The 18,609-nt window shown below is 48.0% G+C and overlaps 2 protein-coding genes across 2 annotated transcripts in view; one reads left to right on the top strand and one right to left on the bottom strand.

Annotated features, from left to right (window-relative positions):
• Nucleotides 1–2,441: 2,441 nt before the first annotated feature.
• Nucleotides 2,442–6,369, top strand: echdc1 (enoyl CoA hydratase domain containing 1). The gene is made up of 7 exons (XM_084471284.1): nucleotides 2,442–2,452; nucleotides 2,881–2,951; nucleotides 4,185–4,345; nucleotides 4,848–4,990; nucleotides 5,103–5,155; nucleotides 5,308–5,388; nucleotides 5,804–6,369. Exons 2-7 carry the CDS (start codon nucleotides 2,887–2,889, stop codon nucleotides 6,222–6,224), a joined length of 924 nt encoding a protein of 307 aa, XP_084327410.1. The 5' UTR covers nucleotides 2,442–2,452; nucleotides 2,881–2,886; the 3' UTR covers nucleotides 6,225–6,369.
• Nucleotides 6,370–7,618: 1,249 nt separating this feature from the next.
• LOC311351087 (dolichyl-diphosphooligosaccharide--protein glycosyltransferase subunit STT3B) overlaps nucleotides 7,619–18,609 on the bottom strand; it is a 52,437-nt gene continuing 41,446 nt past the window's right edge. The window contains exons 10-16 of the mRNA XM_084471171.1: nucleotides 17,626–17,837; nucleotides 16,344–16,531; nucleotides 15,613–15,784; nucleotides 13,014–13,187; nucleotides 11,776–11,889; nucleotides 10,880–11,089; nucleotides 7,619–10,300 (exon numbers count right to left, since the gene is read on the bottom strand). Coding sequence (XP_084327297.1) covers nucleotides 10,220–10,300; nucleotides 10,880–11,089; nucleotides 11,776–11,889; nucleotides 13,014–13,187; nucleotides 15,613–15,784; nucleotides 16,344–16,531; nucleotides 17,626–17,837 — 1,151 coding nt within the window. The 3' untranslated portion in view covers nucleotides 7,619–10,219. The remainder of the gene's footprint in view (nucleotides 10,301–10,879; nucleotides 11,090–11,775; nucleotides 11,890–13,013; nucleotides 13,188–15,612; nucleotides 15,785–16,343; nucleotides 16,532–17,625; nucleotides 17,838–18,609) is intronic.

The raw sequence follows: 18,609 nt of genomic DNA, 5'->3' as shown, positions 1-18,609 counted from the left end.
TCTCCTTCCTTGTTCAATTTTTACTGTGACTTAAGGTTTTTTTTCTATTCATTCCACTCATTTAATTGTTTCCCAGCTGCCTGCAAGACATTATGAGACGGTACGCAGGACTTGCAGATACAGGCAACCAGACCTTGCAGTACATGCGGAAGCTGTAAAGAATTCAGCTCGGAGTCTATCGAGAAGTAAGAGGGTAAGACTAGATAAGATCTGTTTTTGGTTAATGTGAGCAGGGTTTAAAATTAGCACCGGCCAAATGCTGAATTGGACAGTACAATAAATAAGCTACCAGCCAGTGGCTGGTAACTTTCAACAGTTAGTGATGTGTCAATACCACATCACAATATAGACTAGAAGGTGTTGCTGTTGCTATAGCTATGAGTTAACCATTACATTGCACCATCATTGTTTTTTTCTACCCTGAATGAGTATTTCTCAGGTGCATTAATAGATGTGTTTTGTCCATACGCATTGCATCGTGCAGTACTGATTGTCTTTATTTTATTGTTTTACAGCTGCTGGAAGCAAGACAGTGTTTTAGCTGAGGATGAGAGAGACCTTTGGGAGAGCGCCACCATAGATATGATGTCGGAAGAGGAAGATGGCATCATTGGCGGGGTGTCGGGATGGATAGTACGGACTCCGTCCTACCGCAGCAAGGAGCTCACCGAGCTCTGTGCAAAATTGCAGTTTTTTTACCTCACTAATTACAATGTCTACTGGCTATGTTAGCCCTCATGCAATGCCTCTCCCTCCCTCCAACAGCCTGGACTAAATTCACTTTAAACTCTAGTATTGCATGTTATTGACTGTTATTTTTTCTTCCAATGTTTACATTGTACATTGTGCACTTTATTGGCCATATTTATTTATCTATTGTCGATATCTTCAATCCATCGCTACGTTGCCACAGGCCTCCCCTAATAGGTAAACATAACTACTCTAGTTAGCCCATATTTAATATCAAATGCTGGTCTCCTAACTCATACTTGCACTGTCTTGCCTTACCTTTTGCACCTTAACACACACTGGTTTACAATACATCTCTGTGCTGCTACCCATTTTTAGTTTTTAGTATTTAATGCTGGTCTACTGACTTAAAATTGCACTGTCTTGCCTTACTTATTTGCACCTCAACAAATCATACCAGATCTCCTGTACCACAGGGTTAGTCCCTGCCCTGTCACCATTATCATACTGCCTCAGCACATTAATGTGGAACTTGTTTGTCTGTTACTTAGTATATTTCTCTTAGTTTCTTAATCCTTATTGTCTAGTGTATAGTATATTTATTCTTATTTGTTGATTGTATTCCAGAAATTTCCTTTCTGCAATCCTGCTTGTTGTATGTGTATGTTATGTATCTGTCTCTAAGCTACTTGGACCCTGAATTTCCCCTAGGGATGAAGGTTATATCTTTCTATGAATAAACATGTTCCTGGCAAATTTTCCTTTCCTCCTGGTAAATTTATTCATGTCCTTGATGGTCATAATATAACATAATTACAATTGTAATTATTAATTTAAATATTAATAATTAATTATTAATTTAAATATTAATAATTAATTATTAATATTATTGGATATAGGAGGAGCGGGGCTGGTTACATTTATGTGGGTTGGGGGTGTGGTTTAAATGTACAATGACCCAGGCTGACCTAGAGTGACATGTCTGTCAACCAATCACGAATGAGTTTCCTGTTTAAAAACTAGGCTTTTCATCCAATGCTGGGGAAGAATTTTAGGCAGGGCAAAGAACGGCCCAGGGTGCCAGCCAATCACAAATGATTTTACGTTTTGTTTACATCCAATCCTGGGTGAGAATCCGTCTGGCTAGCGCGGTTTCGCTGCTATCCATATGCTAATCCGCGAGATTAGCATATGAATGCCTCCGCGAGAGAGTCCGTATACGACGATATGCGTCCGTCGGAAACGTGAAGTGACGCGACGTGGAAATTGTCGTTTACTGCCGAAAATTGGTCTGGTTTGCAGGAATTTCCGGGCGTGCAACGGGACGGAAATCCCACTTTTCACCCAGTGTATTCTGTCCCCTTTATAATCAAAATGTGGATTAAAACATATGATCGCACTAATCACAACAGTAGAAAATGAGACACCAATTCAACCCTTTTCCATAAAAAATAAAAGATTATATGATATGATAGCTATGCCATGATTGTTGATGATATTGTTGATGATATTATATAAAATTATGTATTATAATATAATATAATATAATACAATACAATACAATATTTTATTATATTATATTGTATTATATTATATACGATATAATAAATGGTATACTATAATATCCAGGGATCAATTACATCCAGGCGAAGAGCGCCCTCCTCAGGGCATGTCTATAAACTACATGTATCAGGATTGGTTTGTGTTTCCAGAGGGACATGTTATGGAGTAACACCGTAACTCAGCACAGACAGCACACAAGGTCGGTCGCTGCTGATTCCTACTCAAAGTTTATATTATACTGCCAGACATATTCTAAATTACAAACAAATATTTTCTATTGAGGCTCAAAACATTAATGTTTTGCAAAGGTGCCGTACGGACGTACAATCAGCCATGTAATTCCTGTAACAAACACTTAACTGTTAAGACACTTAACTGTTTACTGTATAATACTAACGTTTTGAATTAGCTTTAAACAAAACACATCTTGAAATGTAACATTATCTTTTGATATTTGAACACAAATAATTTTGAAATACAACTAAAATCTCCATGATCTCTGCCTTATTCCACCCTCACCTCCCTTACCCTCACCTGTAGTTAAATAATTGAACAAGCTATAGTTCCTTCAAGGTCTGGGTTGTAAATAATCTTTACCGTCCTCTCCACTTCCTTGTCATGCTGCAGAACACGATGGTTATTTGCGTGGTGGGTCGATACCTCCTCAAAAGCAGCCGCTGCAGCAGATCCTGGTGCAGGTAGAGAGACGATGATCATGAACACTCTTGGTTTGGTCTTGTGTTTGTGTCCAGGATGTTGTTGAATCAACACTGCTAAATGTCAAAGCCTGGGTGCCTTATATGTTAAAAGTGAGCCCATTGTTGTAGAGATGTATAATATACATTTCTCTGAATGTTTGAGTTCAACCCCTTGCCCCTTTCAATTGGTAAATAAATGGTAAATGGAGTGCATTTATATAGCGCTTTTCTAACCAGTGGCCACTCAAAGTGCTTTACAATATTACCAAACATTCAACCATTCATGCACACATTCACACACTGACTGACGGCGGTGTCAGCCATGCAAGGCGACAGCCAGCATGTTAGGGTGAGGTGTCTTGTAGTGATGGGTCGTTCGCGAACGAGTCGGCTCAAAGAGCCGGCTCTTTTAAGTGAACGATGGGAGTCGGCTCCCGAACGCGAGCCGTTGTCTTTTTTGTTCTCCCACGCTACGGGTGCTACATGCATTCTACGCGTGCTATGCGTGTCACGGCGCATGCATGGCAGCCAGCAACCAATCACGAGAACAAGCAGCGAGGGGCGGGGGATTTCGATGCGCGATACACGTTGCCTGTGACTGACAGGAGGAAACGAGTACAAGATGAATGAGACAAGGAAAAGAAGCTGCATTTGGATGCATTTTGATCAGTGTGAGAACACAAAGGTGAACACGCGCGCACGTGTCAAAATGAGCGTCAGAATTACGGCATGGCACCATTATAAAAGGTATACAGTAAGCGGTAATATGAAGAGCCGTTTGGGAGCCGAAAGAGTCGGCTCTTGTTGGTGAGCCGTTCCAAGAGATCCGGCGCACTAAAAAGAGCCGAAATTCCCATCACTAGTGTCTTGCTCAGGGACACCTCGCAGTCTGAGTTCTGTTCCCTCATGTTCCCACACTTGAGTTCTGCGCCCTCATGTTCCCACACTTGAGTTCTGCGCCCTCATGTTCCCACACTTGAGTTCTGCGCCCTCATGTTCCCACACTGAGTTCTGCGCCCTCATGTTCCCACACTTGAGTTCTGCGCCCTCATGCTCCCACACTTGAGTTCCGTGCCCTCATGTTCCCACACTTGAGTTCTGCGCCCTCATGTTCCCACACTTGAGTTCTGCGCCCTCATGTTCCCACACTTGAGTTCTGCGCCCTCATGTTCCCACACTTGAGTTCTGCGCCCTCATGTTCCCACACTGAGTTCCGTGCCGTCCCTCCCCGAGGCAGAGCAGCCTGTACTCGGCCGGCCATGGCTTCCAGGCCGAGGAGGTCAGGGAGAAGCTCAGGGCCTTCCCCGGGGGGTCGGTGGACCTTCTGACCCAGGAGGAGTCGGGCCTGGCCGTGCTGACGGTCAACAACCCCTCCCGCATGAACGCCTTCTCAGGTACGGATGGGGCTCGGGTCTGTGTCTGAGTTGATTGACTTTTACTGTTTGTCCATTTTGTTGTTTGTCAATTGTACGGTCTGTTGACTGACTGTGTGAGCTACTGGATACCTGAATTTCCCCAGGGGATCCCCAAAGTATCAATCAATCAATCTAGATATCTATGTAGCTATTATGTATATCATGTTACTTTCTGACGTCTTTTTGAGATTTATCGTGAGGGATATATTTGTGTTTAGGACGAACCGTGGTATTCGTAAAACCGACACACAAAGAGAAACCTCATTCTCTCATTCTTACTTTGACTTATTCACAAGTTATTGACATGATCTTGTCACTCGCATTGAAGACACGTCATGTGTCAAACCAGTCTTGGGTTGCTCAATAATATTGCATGGGATGATCTTTAGGTGACCGTCATAGACAGGTCTGGTTTCACCTGATTGGCTGTCCCTCGTGAGTGCAGACGGCTCAAGCCCCGCCCTGTCTCTTCCTCCACCAGGCGGTATGATGGTGGAGCTGGAGGAGAGGGTGTCTCAGCTGGAGGCGTGGACGCAGGGCAAGGGCCTCATCGTGCGAGGGGCAGGAGGGACCTTCTGCTCCGGCTCCGACCTCAACGCCGTCAGGGCCATCTCCAACCCACAGGTGGGGCTGTAGAGGAACAGGGACTCCCTGTGTGTGCTTGTGTTTGGAGTTATTATATCACCATGTCAAATAACTCCGCTACAGCCTCACCAGTGTGGTTTCCCTCTTACAGGATGGGATGCAGATGTGCATGTTCATGCAGGATGCACTGACCAGACTACTGAGGTAAGACAAAGTCTACAACGGCCCTCTGTATCAGTACTCCTCCTGAGGTGACAAGCGCTCAGTTCGGCTCTCAACCTCGCGCCCGTCATCACAGGACGGGTTGAGTAGCGGCGGTTAATGTGACCGTGACGGTGTGTCTCTCCCCAACGCAGGCTTCCTCTGGTGTCGGTGGCGCTGGTGGAGGGAAGAGCACTGGGCGGGGGAGCAGAGCTCACCACTGCCTGTGACTTCAGGTGAGGAGGGAGCCTGTTTATCTGGGTTCAAGTGTCCGACGACCCCATTCCACACAACCACACAAGTTTGTGGCTGGAACGTAATAGACAGAAGTAGTAAGACGTCTAGGTAGGGCATGGTCATATCAGAGCATGTTGAACTTATTGGCCGTTTACAAAATATACATAATAATAACTACATAATTAGAATTAGAATTATAATAACATTTATTTACAGAGTGTTTTCTTCAGACTTAAAATACTGTACAATCAGTTAAAACCACAGTACACTAACAGTACTCAGAATAGACTTAACTAGCCACCATGATAAAATAACATGTTCACCCAGACCAGACGAGACGAGAAGGCGGAGCGTCAACTCACACGCTCTCTGGTTGCCTTACACGGACTCTCCTCCCTTCCCTTCCCCTCTCAGGTTGGTGGCCCCGGACAGCGTGATCCAGTTCGTCCACAAGCGCATGGGCCTGGTGCCAGGCTGGGGCGGGGCCGCGCGGCTGGTCCGCCTCGTGGGGGACCGCCACGCCCTCCGGCTGCTGGCCGGGGCCCTGCGGGTGGACCCCGAGCTGGGGCTGCGGCTCGGGCTGGCGGACGGCCTGCTGGAGGAGGCCCCCGCCGGCGACGCCGGGGACGCCGGGGCCCTCCGGCAGGCGGAGGACTGGCTGAGCCGCTGCACCCAGGGGCCCGCCGAGGTGATCCGGGCCGCCAAGAGGGTGGTGGTGTCGGGGAGGGAGCTGCCCCCGACGGAGGCGCTCCGGGCGGAGAAGGAGGTGTTTGGGACGGTGTGGGGCGGGCCGGCCAACCTGCGGGCCTTGGCCGGCAAGACGAAGCACAAGTGATGCTGTAGTGGAGCCTGAAGTCCACCACCTCCAGTACCACCACCGCCTCCAGTACCACCACCTCCTCCAGTACCACCACCTCCTCCAGTACCACCACCACCTCCAGTACCACCACCACCTCCAGTACCACCACCACCACCTCCAGTACCACCACCTCCTCCAGTACCACCACCACCTCCAGTACCACCACCTCCTCCAGTACCACCACCACCTCCTCCAGTACCACCACCTCCTCCAGTACCACCACCACCTCCAGTACCACCACCTCCTCCAGTACCACCACCACCTCCTCCAGTACCACCACCTCCTCCAGTACCACCACCACCTCCAGTACCACCACCTCCTCCTCCAGTACCACCACCTCCTCCAGTACCACCACCACCTCCAGTACCACCACCTCCTCCTCCAGTACCACCACCACCTCCAGTACCACCACCACCTCCTCCTCCTCCTCCAGCATCAGCAGCACGCCCACCTCCGCCAATCATCTCAGCTTAGACCTTGGTTAGGTCACAGATACAATGAGTGACAGGTGACACGCTTTGGACGACGACTCTCGAATATTCAGTGCAGAAAACAATGACGTAGATATCTGCTTGTTGTGAAATTCCTTCACTGTTTGCAAATGTGTCAGTGCCTCACATTATTTTTTGTTTGTGTGTCGAATTAGTTTAGTTTGACAGTTGAATAAAACCCACAAATCTGATGTTTCTGTCTGCAGTCCACCAGCCCTTTAAGCCACGACAAAAGTCCCCTTTTGTGACAGACTACCGGCTCAAGTTGTAGAGATGTGTTGCTTCGTGTTTGCTCTGCAGTCTAACCACGTCCACATGTAGGACCTACTTTCTGGGTCAGGACGACCAAACCGCGTGCCAGCAGCCCACATGAAGCTTGCTCGACTGCTCTTACTCTGGTGATCTGCAGTCCTCCGGAATGGGATTATAGCGTTAGCATGAACTGTTAGCATTAGTATACAAATGAAGGTCAGACCGCAGGCAGTGCTGTGGCACCCTGGTATTTAATGACAGCACAGGCCTAATGACATCTAATTGGCATCTGTCCTGTTGTAAAAACTAAGATTCATGAGCGGTCACGTCTAATGGTGGTATATTTTATTTAATAATATGCCCCTCTTTCACATTCCTCTTAAGTGTGAAGTGGATATTTGACTAGGGGCTAGAAGACATTTAACTTTTGTTGGGTCATAAATCCACATGGATTTTTGGCTGTTCTTTTCTCCATCACAGGAGACCTTTTCTACTTAAAGCTGCAGTTGTCCATTTCTCTTGCTGTGTGTGTGTGTGTGTCAATTTATGAGTTCTTTAATTCATGTTTACGCTGAAGCTACAATCTCTTACATCACCCAAGGAACCCAAACAAGACACACTGGCATATGATTTTAACCTCTTTTATTCAAAAAAGGCATCTTTCATTCTCACACCAGCTCATTACAATTAATGGAAGAAACCTTGACTGAATATCAAAAACGAAAAAATAAGACCCTTGCATTTTGGTGATCTAGGACGCTACGCTCCGCGCCTCTCGCGGCAGCCTCCATCGTTCATGTAATAAATACACTCCGTCGAGCGCGGGGGAAACCTTGACTCTGGTCCGATCGGTACGTTCACCTTCTCTTTGCCACTGCTGTTAAGGCCAATGCACATCTCTCTCTTTCCCCCCCCCCCTCTTGCACCTTACGTTACACAAAGCCTGCTCACACAGGTTGGATATGTTGACATTTTTGTTTATATCTTTTACTTTTTTGCATGTGAAACATGAACGATTTTTTTTTTACCATAAAAAGCAGAGGTTTATTGTAGGTAGCAATCGAATGGCACGGAGAAGCATGGTATTAGTAATCCTATTCAGAAATATCAGTTTACAGTGCGTTTTGTTGTGACTGATGGAAAAAAAAAAAAACTACCCCTAAAAAGAATGGGCAGAGAAAATAAAGACGGACAGCATGACAGCGTCTGGCTAACATTGATTTTTAAGTGTAACGATCCTCTGCAAAAAAACAAAATCACCCATTCAAATACACTGGTACACACAGAGCATGCACGCACGCACGCGCAAACAAAACACACACGCACGCACACGCGCACATTCAGTCTCCTGAGAAATAGCAGTATCTTCCACACCTGGAGAAGAAAGCACTAAATCCTCCAGGGCATAACTGGCAGGGCGAAAGGTCACCGTAGAAAGAGAGGAAGCACTCTCATGTTTCTCACATCCATCAGTCCAGCGCTGACAGACGAACACAAGGGATTTCCCACCGAATGGTTCTGATGGTGCTATGTGCAGTGCTGGGGGGCCGCCAGCAGGGGCACCCAGGAGCACAGGATGCCTTTAAGAAGTGGGGCGGGGTGGGGGGTTGCTAGAGGTGGTGTTCAGTGCTTTTGGCTAACATTCATCGGCCCTATTCAAAGCAAAAAAAGGGGATTCGAATTTAAAAGAAGGCATGCGCAATTGAAAGACTCCTGTGGTGTTGGGTTTGAGCTGGAACAAAGTCGCAACGGAGAAGCAAAGTGGAAATCAGGGGGCGATTAGAGGAGAGGAAATAGTAAAGGAAAGATCGTAAAATCATCGTAGCCATTTGAAATCAACTGAAATGGCGAAAGAATGTGCACACATTAAACACACATATTTCCTGCTCCTCTTCGCCTTCGTCACCGGGTCTGACTTTTTGCGACGTCACAGAGAGCCTTTTGGTGTCGAATTCACTTCAGTCTGGTGGGTGCGTGATGTGGTGATGGGGCCAGGCTACTCACAGGGACTTTGTACACATTTGTTGGTCTGGTGTGACGCACGCGACATGCTTGATCGTTCTAATCGAGGTCTAATCAAGGCTAATCAATAAATTAATCAGGGATGGACGCAAACAATAAAATATCGCCATCTGCCAAGGCTTCGGTTGGGTTGGATGACAAAAAAACGAACTAAAACTAAAACAACAAGAACACTGCCAGGTTTTTAAGAGAATTTCTACTTTGATAATCACTAACGGGACATATTTAAACTCATGAAATACAATCAAGACGATTAACCGACTGCATTATTTTTTGGGACCGGTTTTTTCCAAAAAGCATTCCCAACCTTTTCCTTCTCTGAATGACAAGAATCTGCTTTTCTTTGGAGAAACCCTAAACGCCCCCCCTGCCGTTCCTGAGGCCAAAACCAAGTGTTGAGATGTTTGGTCGATGTTGGGTCGACGCAAAGCGACGCCGCAGAGCCAGAGCCCAGATATCTCAGGGCTTCCGCCTTCCTCCCTACCTCCACCGCAGGCCTCGAGGCAGACTGAGCAGTGCAATAAACCCCGCTTTGAGCATCATTAATCTCTCTCTCTCTCTCTCTCTCTCTCTCTCTCACCCCTAGTCGTCCGCACCAAGTACAAAAAAACAACAAATGCAAGTCACGAAAGGTCGTCGTCGGTCGGGTTTAAAAGGTCAAAGTTTGTGATGTTGAAACAAACGGTTACGAGGAGGTCTCAGACTGGCTGATCTCATCTCCTCTGCTTCCCACCTTCCTGTTCAACCCCGCCCTAAAAGAAAAATACATTTCGGCGAATCGGGTGTTGTGTTGGGTTTGAGGGTTTGGGGCGGGGGGGGGGGTGAACGCAATTTCCCGTTTCCTTGACGATAGTAGAAATTATTTGATTCGTCCCGTCCGTGGATAAAAACTTGTTGAGGGTCTGGGGGGCTGGGGGGGGGGGGAGGGGGGGAATCTCTGGCCCATGCCCTTAATGACCCTAACCAGGACTCTATCGTTACCGCTCACTTGTTGTTAAACGTTTCACATTTTTTTTAATATATTTTTTTTTGATTTTTGTGTCCGATTTCTTTCGGCCTCCATTCTCCATCTTCCCTCTCTCTCCCTCTCTCTCTCTCTCTCTCTCTCTCCTCTTCCTCTCTCTCCCTCTCTCTTTTTTCTCCCTCCCTCTCTCTCTCTCTCGCCTCCCGCTGTGGCTCAGTTGGTGTGGGGTGGGTGGGTTCGTTCTATAAAGACTTCTTGGTCATCTTCTTGCCTTTCTTGAGGAGAAGCTTGTTCTTGATGTAGCCGCGCTTTCTCTTGGCCGTCTGGGGGAGGGTCAGAAGAAGAGGCAGCGTGAGCAACCGACATTAACATCTCAACGTCAACTGCTTTGTTAAGTCATCCACGATGCATGGCCCTCAACATGGCCCTCAACATGGCCCTCAACCCAGAACTTAAGACGCAAGATATATAGAAATACCTTAACAATATAACTACAATATAAATAACAATTATAATTAAATATACTTAATATTAAAGAGGTCCGCACTCTCCTACTGAACATACAGATGTAAGATATATATAAATATCTTAATATAAATTAAAATGATTATTAAATATACTTGATATTAAAGCCCTTTAATATTTAAATAATCTCTCAGGACACCACTTGTTGCCGCCGCCAACAAACAAACAGACGTAAGACATACAGAAATATCTTAACACTATGAATATAATATACATTTAAATTACAACTAAACACACTTTATATCAAAGCGGTCTGCGTTTCCCTACCGAAACATGACCCCCTTTAATATTTAAACCGTCTCTGTGGGCGTATTCCCGCCGACGGCCACTACGGGTAACCGTGGTTACGTACGAGGGGGGGGGGGGGCGGGGCCTACCTTTTTGGAGGTGTACTTCTGCCGGGAGGCGTCGGTGGAGCGCAGCTCGTGCCCGGTGGGGTCGCGGTTCTCCTGCTTCTTCACCTTGTAGATCCTGACCAGCCAGTGCTCCGAGGTGAACGCCTCCTCCAGGTGCTTCAGCTTGATGTCCTTGTTGCCGATCTCGGCGTTACGCGTGCGGTCGAAGCCCGGCGGCGTGCGGAAGTCCAGCTGAGGGGGAGGGAGGGAGAGAGTAGAATATTTCATATGTATAGATATATTGGATTTAACGTTTTATACTTATTATAATATATATTAGACTATATTATATAGTCTATATATATAATATATATTATAATAAGTATCAAAGGTCAGGTATATAATATACCTGACCTTTTAACTTTTTTATTTTATTTTCTAACCCTTTTCATTTCATTGTCCACCTGCTTTGGCAATGCAAATGTATATATTTCTGATGCCAATAAAGCTTTTTTGAATTGATTGAATTGAATTGAGAGAGAGCGACAGAGAGACGGAAAGAGAGAGCGACAGACAGAGAGAGAGTGAGAGAGAGAGTCAAAGAAAGAGAAAGAGAAAGAGAGAGAGAGAGAGAGAGAGAGAGAGAGAGAGAGAGAGAGAGAGAGAGAGAGAGAGAGAGAGAGAGAGAGAGAGATGGAAGAAAGGCCGATACAGAGATAGAGAGCGGGGGAAAGAGAGAGAAAGTGAGAAACAAATACCGACTGTCAGAGGGAGGCTGATGCTTTGCATAAGGCACAAAAGACTTGTCCATACGGTTGTAAACACGTTGAGTTTCCCCATTGAGACTTCAGACTTTGCAACTCTTTTGTTTGCGTGACGCCACCAATTCCCTGTGTGTTCTCAGGAAGCGCTGAAACGTGACCCACGAACACAAGTACCTGCATCTCCCCGAAGCGGTAATACGACATCTTGTACATGAGGCAGTTGAGCAGGGTGGGGGAGCCCGCCTTGTCCACCCGGAACTCTCCCTGGGGGGTGAAGTAGTCGCTCTCCTGGAGGGGGGAGGGAGAGGGAGACAGAGGGAGAGGAGGGGGGAGAGAGAGGGGAGGGAGAGGGGGACAGAGGGAGAGGAGGGGGGAGAGAGAGGGGGAGGGAGAGGGGGATAGAGGGAGAGGAGGGGGGAGAGAGAGGGAGAGGGAGAGGGGGACAGAGGGAGAGGAGGACGGAGAGAGAGGGAGAGGGAGGGGGGGGGGGGGATAGAGGGAGGGGAGGATGGAGAGAGAGGGGGAGGGAGAGGGGGACAGAGGGAGAGGAGGACGGAGAGAGAGGGGGAGGGAGAGGGGACAGAGGGAGAGGAGGACGGAGAGAGAGGGGGAGGAAGGGGGGGGACGGAGAGAGAGGGGGAGGGAGGGGGGGATGGAGGGGGAGGGAGAGGGGGATGGAGGGAGAGGGGGAGGGAGAGGTAAACAGGGTTAACTCGTCTGTAGTGCTGCTGCCACCTTTAGTTTGGTTCTTGCTCTGACTGAATCATGGAGGCGTCGTTAAGATAGATTGAAACCAGATACTGGCGTCACTCAAGCTAAACGCATCATACCGACCAACGTTTTCATCATGAAAACAAAACAATGAGACCTATGGATTCTTTGTTCAATTCATTGTACACTCGGTTGGTTCGTCACCTTTAACTTACGCACTATAAGAAGCTTAGAGCTCAGATCTCGGATCAAGCACTGACCTGTAAATGTTTTCTTAGTAAATGTCAAAAGTACGACCTCTGTACTGTTTTTTCGTCCAGGAGGGGTTACGCGGCTCTTATGGGACGGCGTCGTTGGCCCTAAAAGCACTAGCACCATTTCCCTTCAGTACTACGTCTGGGTTTGCGGTATATATATTCGCAGGTTTTCTGCAGCCAATTTTTTGGCCGTCCAATCAGTGAACAGAGGGGGGGGGTGGCTGAGAACATTGACGTTGAGGTCGTGCGCTAGTTTGAGTCGTAGTCAAAACGTCAGCGGTTGGTTATGGCAAATCCAGAGCGGCACTGGGGCAGATCCAATAGTTTTAAACTCCCGACAGACACCCGCCTTCAAGTGAGTTAACGTTTGTCAATGGAGCGTGACCAGACTGGGCGCAAATGAGATTCCGGTAGGACCGGGCTATAAAAGCACGTCTCTCTCACCCTGATGTCCTTGGGATGCTCCCCCTCCGCGATGCGCACCATCCACAGGAACTTGTTGATGTCGTCGCCCGAGTAGCCGATCACCCCGCCGAAGATGATGAGGACGTAGTCCACGTCCAGCGACCGCATGATCTCGTAGGCTGCGCTCTCATTGGACGACATCGCCTTGCCCACCTTGCGGGTCACAACCAGGAAGAGAAAATAAAACAAAAAACCTTTAGGGCCGAGAGAATTGTTCATGGGTGCAGACATGTTTGCGTCAGAATGTGTTAATGTCAAATACATTTGAAGGCGATAGTTTTTTTTTCCCGATCGGCTAAAGTAAACATTGCGAATCATTACATCCACTCCATGAATAAATGAATGATCATAACCCTAATTCAATGTTAGTGATGCGTCTAACCCTCTGCTAGACCGCGTAGCTCTGTGTGGTGTAGAGTAGGCTTGCGTCGAGCCGCAAGCAAACGTACTCTAATTCCCGAGAGCTGCTACACTGAGCCCCGTTTCAAGAAAGACAAAGCAGAGTGTCCGGTTGGAAGATCGCCAATGACTAATAATAGAATGGATCCACAATCCATGAAATCATGCTCAGCGTTGCTCCCTGGTAAGAAAGATGTAGAACGCGGCTGTGGTAACACAGGGTGTCCACTGGGTGGCGCTCCAAAACCAGGAACAGAAGCCAAGGAAATTCACAGTACAACAAAAGAAAATGAAGCTCTAAGTCTAAACCGCCGGGAATTTAAGAAAAATAAGAGGAGGGGCCCCGGGCAATGATTGCGATGAACGTGAGCACAAATATGCAAAGTCTTAGTGATGGCGTGTGTATTTTAACGACTGCACACTTTGCTAATATTCTGGAGGACTCATTCATGAATTTGGTTGTCCTTGGCTCCAACTTCTTAAGCCCCTTAGAAGATTACATTAAGCCCTCGTTGGTTTGAAGTCGTGTTAAGTCGTTTCCATGGTAATAGAATAGAAACTAAGACTTCCTCGTCCATAATACCAACATACACTCGGACTCCCAGTCTGCCTGTGGGCATCAAATACGTTTCAACTTCCCATGCGTAATTAATGAGTCGCTAACGAGGGCTGCTCCCTGCTCGTTAATGACGTGTTAATGACGTGTTAATGACGTGTTCAGTAAATAACCACCTTTCACCGTCACCTGCTTTGGATAAAGGCCTCGGTTAGATGACTTAATAGTGATATCTAAGAGCCATCAGACACCTAAGGCGAGGGAATTGGCCTATCACGACGCTTTCTCTCCATCCCTCTCCCTCCCCCACACACACTGCACACACAATAGGCAATTGCGTAATGTTCATATATTTATGTCTACCTCTGGCTCTTTTTTATATGCAGTTTCAATTATGTGAAGTATTGCTCACTTTTTATTGACTTATTTGATTAACTTTTCTGTTTGTCCATTTTGCTGTTTGTCAATTGTACTAGTCTGGTGACTGACTTCATGAGCTACTGGATACCTGGATTTCGGGGATGAATAAAGTATCTATCTATCTATCTATCTAAAGTCCTCAATTAAATATCATCACCCTTTTCTATAGTCATGTCTTTGCACCACTTGGCCCTGGATATACCCATGCCCGTGGCTGTCAGACCTCCCGCCGCAGGCCCCAGCTGGGAGCTTGTGGCATGGGGCTCCAGCCTCAGCAGCACCGTGGAGGCCTCCACGAACACTCTCCACCACCACCACCTTCATGCTGAGCCTTTTTTTGACACCTGAGGCTCTGCATTGACAGTCCAAAAAGGTGCTAAGCAACCAAACCAACCGACACAGAGAGCCAACACGATATAACAAACCGTTAACTCATGCATGATGATTCTTTGATTTTCCCACCGCCCCCTTCTTCCCCAAGTGGAATGGCTCAGACCAAATTAATCAAACACAGATTGGTTTAGATTCTGAAAACCAAAAGACCTCTCTAAAACCAGCCCTAGTTACTGCTGCAGGTTGAGCGGATGAAGGGGTTGGTGCGTGTTTCAAGACCCTGAATCCCCCCCAAACACACGTTCTGAGATTCAGGGTGTGGTTGTCGTCAGCCGGTCTGCCTCAAGGCATCGACGTATACACAAAAAAAATGGATTCTACTGATTCTACTGTTGAAGCCGTTGTGGTGAAAAACAACAGAGAGAGCAACAGAGAGCAACGTGCAGCAACATCCACCAATCATTGGTGAGACTGAATGATGAGGTGAAACCAAATGGAAATCCGGTTGGATTATCAGGATGGCCGGGGCTCATCTAGCCTCGGGTCCACAGACGGAAGCAGAATGTGAACATGTTTATATTATTTAGGGCATTTAGCTGACACTTTGTGTCACACTTTGAACAACCATTCATACACACAGTCACACACAACGACGACGGCGGTGTCACACATGCAGGGCGACAGCCTGCTGGTCGGGAGCAGTGAGGGTGAGGTGTCTTGCTCAGGGACCACCTCGACACGCACTCGTTCCGAGCCGGGGATCGAACTAGCAACCTTCTGGTTACAAGTCCACCCACTGAGCTACTGCTGCCCCCCCCCCCCCCCCCCGGGGAGGGGAGCGGCACTCAGGGGGGCCGGGGGGGTGCTCACCAGCGCTATGTGACTGTTGTTCCACGTGTTGTTGTCCACTAGCGTCGTCCGATTGGCCATTCCCGCTATCTGGTATCCGTAGTCCCACCAGGACATGACCCGCACGTGCTCGTCCGTGTTCTGCCTCAGCCAATAGTACGCCTCCCTGAAGTCGTCCAGGATGTTCCGTGAGCTGGGGAGGCAGGGGGAGAGGGAGGAGGTGTTGAGAGGCGATGGGAATGAATCGACGGCGAACTGAGCTGTTCATTGGCGAGATCAAAGCAGATTGCAGGTTGAACACCATCAAATGGGACTAGGGGGGATACTACATCGATCTCGATGTTTGAATCAATTTAAATAATCTGTGGTACGCCAGAGGGGATGGTGCCCGTGAAGTTTAACAATAGTAACGATTGGTTGGCCTTCGTGTGTGTGTGTGTGTGTGTGTGTGTGTGTGTGTGTGTGTGTGTGTGTGTGTGTGTGTGTGTGTGTGTGTGTGTGTGTGTGTGTGTGTGTGTGTGTGTGTGTGTATGCTGGTTTTGTGTGCGCACATGGCGATGTGTGTGTGTGTGTGTGTGTGTGTGAGGGCTGCAATCCTGAAGGTGTGCGTGTGCGGCTGCGAACATGAAGGTGTGTGCGTGTGCGCGCATGCATACGAATGTGTAAACATACACTTGTGTAAGGGGTGCAAGCTGTGCATACATTGGGCGTACACTCTGTACGCGTGTGCGTGTGCGTGTATGTGTCCTTACCCGTCGTGGTTGTATGAGGCCAGCACCACGCTGGGCGAGGAGTAGGCGTTGCTGGTCACCCAGGTGCAGTGCACCGCGAACATCATGAGCAGCATCAGCATCAGCATGGTGACGATGGACTTGATGTTGGGGCCCAAGCCCTCCTCCGCCTTCTCCTGTTCAGACACGTGCTTCCGCACTTTGCCCGCCTGCGAGAGAACGGAAGCGAAATGAAATGGACCGGAAAGGGACGCCGCGCTGACGCGATATCGTGTTAGCGTCAACAAGACTTGAGTCCTTGGGGGGGGGGGGGGGGGGGTGGGGGGGCGAGGAATGAGTAGAGGACCGATAAGGGTGGACTATTTTTTTTTATTTTTGCATTTTTTCAGCTTTATTATAGAGAGAGATAGAGAGGAAAGTGTGGGAGACAGAGGGGAGGACATGCAGTAAATGACCCAGGCCGGATTCGATGGGTCTCTGCGATTAGGACTGTGCCTATATGGTATGCGCCTTAGCCCAGTGCACCACCGGGGCGCCCCATAAGGGTGGACTATTAACAAGACCATGCACACTCCTGTGGGTTTCACATTCTGCTTCAGGCTCCGTTAGTTTCCGAGATGACGAACGAGGCGCGGTTGGACAACACCCCGACAAGCAGATTGTAAAGTGGACGGTTGCAAGGCTACGACAGACGCCTGTTTTGCATGCTTGAGGTTCGACTCTCTTTGGCCCAAGAGGTTGTGTCCAGGGTCCGAAATGTACTTTTAGAATTCTCTATTTTCACATGCCGTGCCAGAAACCAGAGGGAGTTGGTTTGGCACGCAGGGTGCATTCCAAAATCAGGACTGACTCGACAGCACACAAGTCCGCGGTTACACTGATGCGGACCCCTCATTGGCCTTGGCTGTGACCAATCACCTCGGTGCTACACCAAAAAATATTAAGTTAACAAGTTTGAAAACATTCTGGCCGTGGCAGACTGAAGGCGGTTAAGGCGGTGATGCAGTCTTCAGGGCTGGTTCACCCTGTCACACTGTATGAGTCGGAGCACGCAGTCTTTTGATCTCGTTCCTATGGTAGCTGAAAACCGTCTGCGATGCAGATCGCAGTAAATCCTCAACAAAAATGATAAAAAAAAAAAAAAAAAAGCAAAAATTCAAGCCTTGGAAACCGAACCCGAAATAACCCCCCGAAATACATAAACTTGCTCACACACACACACACACACACACACACACACACACACACACACACACACACACACACACACACACACACAGACAGACACCGTCCCCCCCCTGACCTTGTCGTAGAGGTTCCCAGAGTTCCTGCGGTCGTCCTCGTCGCTGCTGTCCTCGACGGGGGGGCTCTCGCGCTTCATGTCGTCGCCCAGGTAGTGCTCGAAGACGCTGGAGAAGGCCACCGCCGAGAGCATGCACACCACGGGGGTCAGGGTCAGCATGAGGCGCACCATCACCCCCGCAAAGTACACCGCGCTGATGGCGTACAGGGCCACTGATGGACGGGAGGGGGGGGAGAGAGGGGAGAGAGAGGGAGGGGGAGAGAGAGGGAGGGGGAGAGAGAGAGGAGAGGAAGGGGGAGGGGGGAGGAGAGAGGGGGAGGGGGAGAGAGAGAGGAGAGGGAGAGAGAGGAGAGAGGGGGAGGGGGAGGAGAGAGGGAGGGGGAGAGAGGGGAGAGAGGGGAAGGGGGAGAGAGAGGAGAGAGGGGGAGGGGGTGGGGGAGAGAGAAAACTTTATCAATAAACATAATTATGAGTTGTATTGTTATAATAATAATAATACGAAAGAGAGAGAAATATCTTTGAGGCCAGGGTTGTGTAAAATCCATAAGTGTCACATCTGTTTGCTGATTGTTTGTCCATCAGGTAAAAACTCAGTTGTTCAGTAATCAAGCATTAGGAAACGGGAACTGCAAAAAAAACAATCTGTTGTGAGTTGGTAATGGATTTCAGTACGTTGCTGATTATTAAGAAGAAATTGCATCAAACATGATCAAAAATATGATCCGAGATCTATAAGGACAATCCCAGTCTGCGGGTACAAACCATCATAACTAGCTTCACTTTAACATCCATTGCTAACATCAGTTGGTAAAATCACTTTTTTGTGCCGATTCCGACTAAAAGCCTGCCACGAATGTAACCACAGCACTATAGCACTTTGATCTTTGTGATCAAAGTGCCCTCTTTGTCATTTTGGAAAGTACTCGTAGGGCGATTCACTTTTACTCTGTCCATAAACTCCATACTGACAGACTTGTATTGATT

Source organism: Micromesistius poutassou (assembly GCF_964030765.1).
Source record: "Micromesistius poutassou genome assembly, chromosome: 8".
NCBI classification, from domain to species: domain Eukaryota; kingdom Metazoa; phylum Chordata; class Actinopteri; order Gadiformes; family Gadidae; genus Micromesistius; species Micromesistius poutassou.
This window is presented reverse-complemented; position numbering and strand designations above follow the sequence as displayed.

Coding starts and splice junctions, on each gene's coding strand:
- echdc1 (XM_084471284.1), top strand. CDS start 2,887: ATGGTTATTTGCGTGGTGGGTCGATACCTCCTCAAAAGCAGCCGCTGC. Junction 4,346..4,847: donor CCGCATGAACGCCTTCTCAG/GTACGGATGGGG, acceptor TTCCTCCACCAG/GCGGTATGATGGTGGAGCTG. Junction 5,156..5,307: donor GCACTGACCAGACTACTGAG/GTAAGACAAAGT, acceptor TCCCCAACGCAG/GCTTCCTCTGGTGTCGGTGG.